The following is a 1,905-nucleotide window of genomic DNA, read 5'->3' on the forward strand; positions in this document are numbered from 1 at the left end:
TGTAAAGCCTAGAAGATTAGGTGGACATGCTCATCATTAGCATAACGCAGCAGAGACTACTCAATTTTGACCAAAAATACTTTTCCCTTTCTTCCTGGCAATTAGCACATGACTGTGCCTGATGACTATGAGCAGAGTGCTGTGTGTCATTTCTGGATGGGTTCTAAGAGGTAGGTGTGTCCATTCTTTGTTCTTTCTTTCCCTTTCTGGTAGCTAGATGCAGAAGGTGACTAGTCCTACAGAATAGCAGAGCCTGGATCCTTGAATCCCCTCATGGTAGAGAGCCACTTACCAAACAGGAACACCCACCTTAGAAGACAATATGCGTGAGAAATAAGCTTCTGTGATACCAGAGCAATTGACCTTTGGGGGTCTATTTTTCACTGCAGTGTAGGCTATCTTAACATATTACCCATATTGATTTGTGAGGAGGAGGTTCTGAATATCTTCCATTTTAAAGTTTCCCCATAGGATCTTGCTTTCATCATTGATAGTGAAAATTATTTCTAATTAAAAATATAATAATGTGAGTCCAGCCCCCGTTAGAATTCATCATTAATTACAAATGAATGGCTTGGGGACCTAATGAAGTTTTACTTAAATTCTTATCAACGCTGGCCTAACCAGTGGGTTAGGAAAGCACCAACATAGACAAGTGGGACAAGTCAAGGAGATGCTTTCAACCTGGGATTTGAAGATTCAGTGTCACTAAGCCCCACCTTTAAGGAGACATGGAAAGGTCTGTGTCTCCAGGACTGGAACTGCCTTCTTCTCACCTGACTCCCGTGTCCTGCCCCGCACCACCTCGCTCCACGGCCCGGACCCAACGGCGTTGAAGGCCTGCATCTGCAGCTCGTATTCAGTCCACTCCTCCAGCTCCTCGATGGTGAACTCCCTCTCCAGTCGATCATTGATGACTTGGGCCAGTGCTGAGGACTGGAGGTCTGAGCGCCAATACTTAATTCGGTAGCCCACGGACTCGGGGTTCCCATTGTACTGGGAATCAGGCAGAGGCTGGAAATTAACAGTGGTCCATGATGACCTGACGTCTCAGACCTGTCACCTCTAAAGCTCTCAAAGGATGGGCCTGTCTTATGAGGCCAATTCCATGGAAGATATATATATATATTTTTTTTTTTTTCCCTCCCCCTAAAAGATGAGCAGTAAGGGGATCTTAACCCTTGACTTGGTGTTGTCAGCACCAAGCTCCCCTAAGTAAGCCACGGGCCGGCCCATGGGGGAATATTCTTACAAACTTCTACTCTGTTTTTCCCTGACAGTTTCCTTCTGTGAATAAAATGAAACTCTGCCAGTAACTTTGGCTGGACATAATTTCTTTTAATATACTTTGGCTTAATTTTGTAGGGAAATGTTCTGATTAAATATCAGACTGCTCTCCTACAAACACTGAGCACCAGTTCCATGTTGACCTGGCTTAAGGACTTACAGGTCCAGCAGGCAGCACCATTGGCTTTCCTCCCCCAAAGGATAGGCCTCAGTTCCAAGAAGAGAGTGAGTAATGCTACTGATTAAGAAGAGATCCTGAGCCAGTCTGAGATCCAACACTAATTGTAAAATGTAATACTTTTTGGCTTAATGACAGGATTAGTTTTGACTAGGAAAAGGGCATGACTAAGAAACTACTAAGCTCTGGATTCACATGTGTGCTCTGGCCACCTCAAGACTATCATGCTTGCAGCCTCCCCTTCCCGACTCCCAACTTACCACCCAGCGGAGCCGCAGGCTGGTCTCACTGGCAGTTCGGACTGTGATGCTGTTTGGAGCCACATCGGGTGGGGCCTGCAGAGTCTGGATGACCCGAGATGATTGACTGAAGGGGCTTGGACCAACAATGTTCACTTGCCTCATTCGAAATCTAAAGATAAGGCCATTGATGAGTTATTC

General features: G+C 45.6%; 1 protein-coding gene across 1 annotated transcript in view; it reads right to left on the reverse strand.

Annotated features, from left to right (window-relative positions):
* Nucleotides 1–1,905, reverse strand: part of LOC103595738 (protein sidekick-1-like) — a gene marked incomplete at its 5' end in the record, with an annotated part of 238,324 nt that overhangs the window by 176,634 nt on the left and 59,785 nt on the right. Inside the window, 2 exons of the mRNA XM_008579197.1 lie at nucleotides 777–1,014; nucleotides 1,726–1,876. Coding sequence (XP_008577419.1) covers nucleotides 777–1,014; nucleotides 1,726–1,876 — 389 coding nt within the window. The remainder of the gene's footprint in view (nucleotides 1–776; nucleotides 1,015–1,725; nucleotides 1,877–1,905) is intronic.

This window comes from Galeopterus variegatus, unplaced genomic scaffold (genome assembly GCF_000696425.1).
Source record: "Galeopterus variegatus unplaced genomic scaffold, G_variegatus-3.0.2 Scaffold1829, whole genome shotgun sequence".
Classification (NCBI taxonomy): Eukaryota; Metazoa; Chordata; class Mammalia; order Dermoptera; family Cynocephalidae; genus Galeopterus; species Galeopterus variegatus.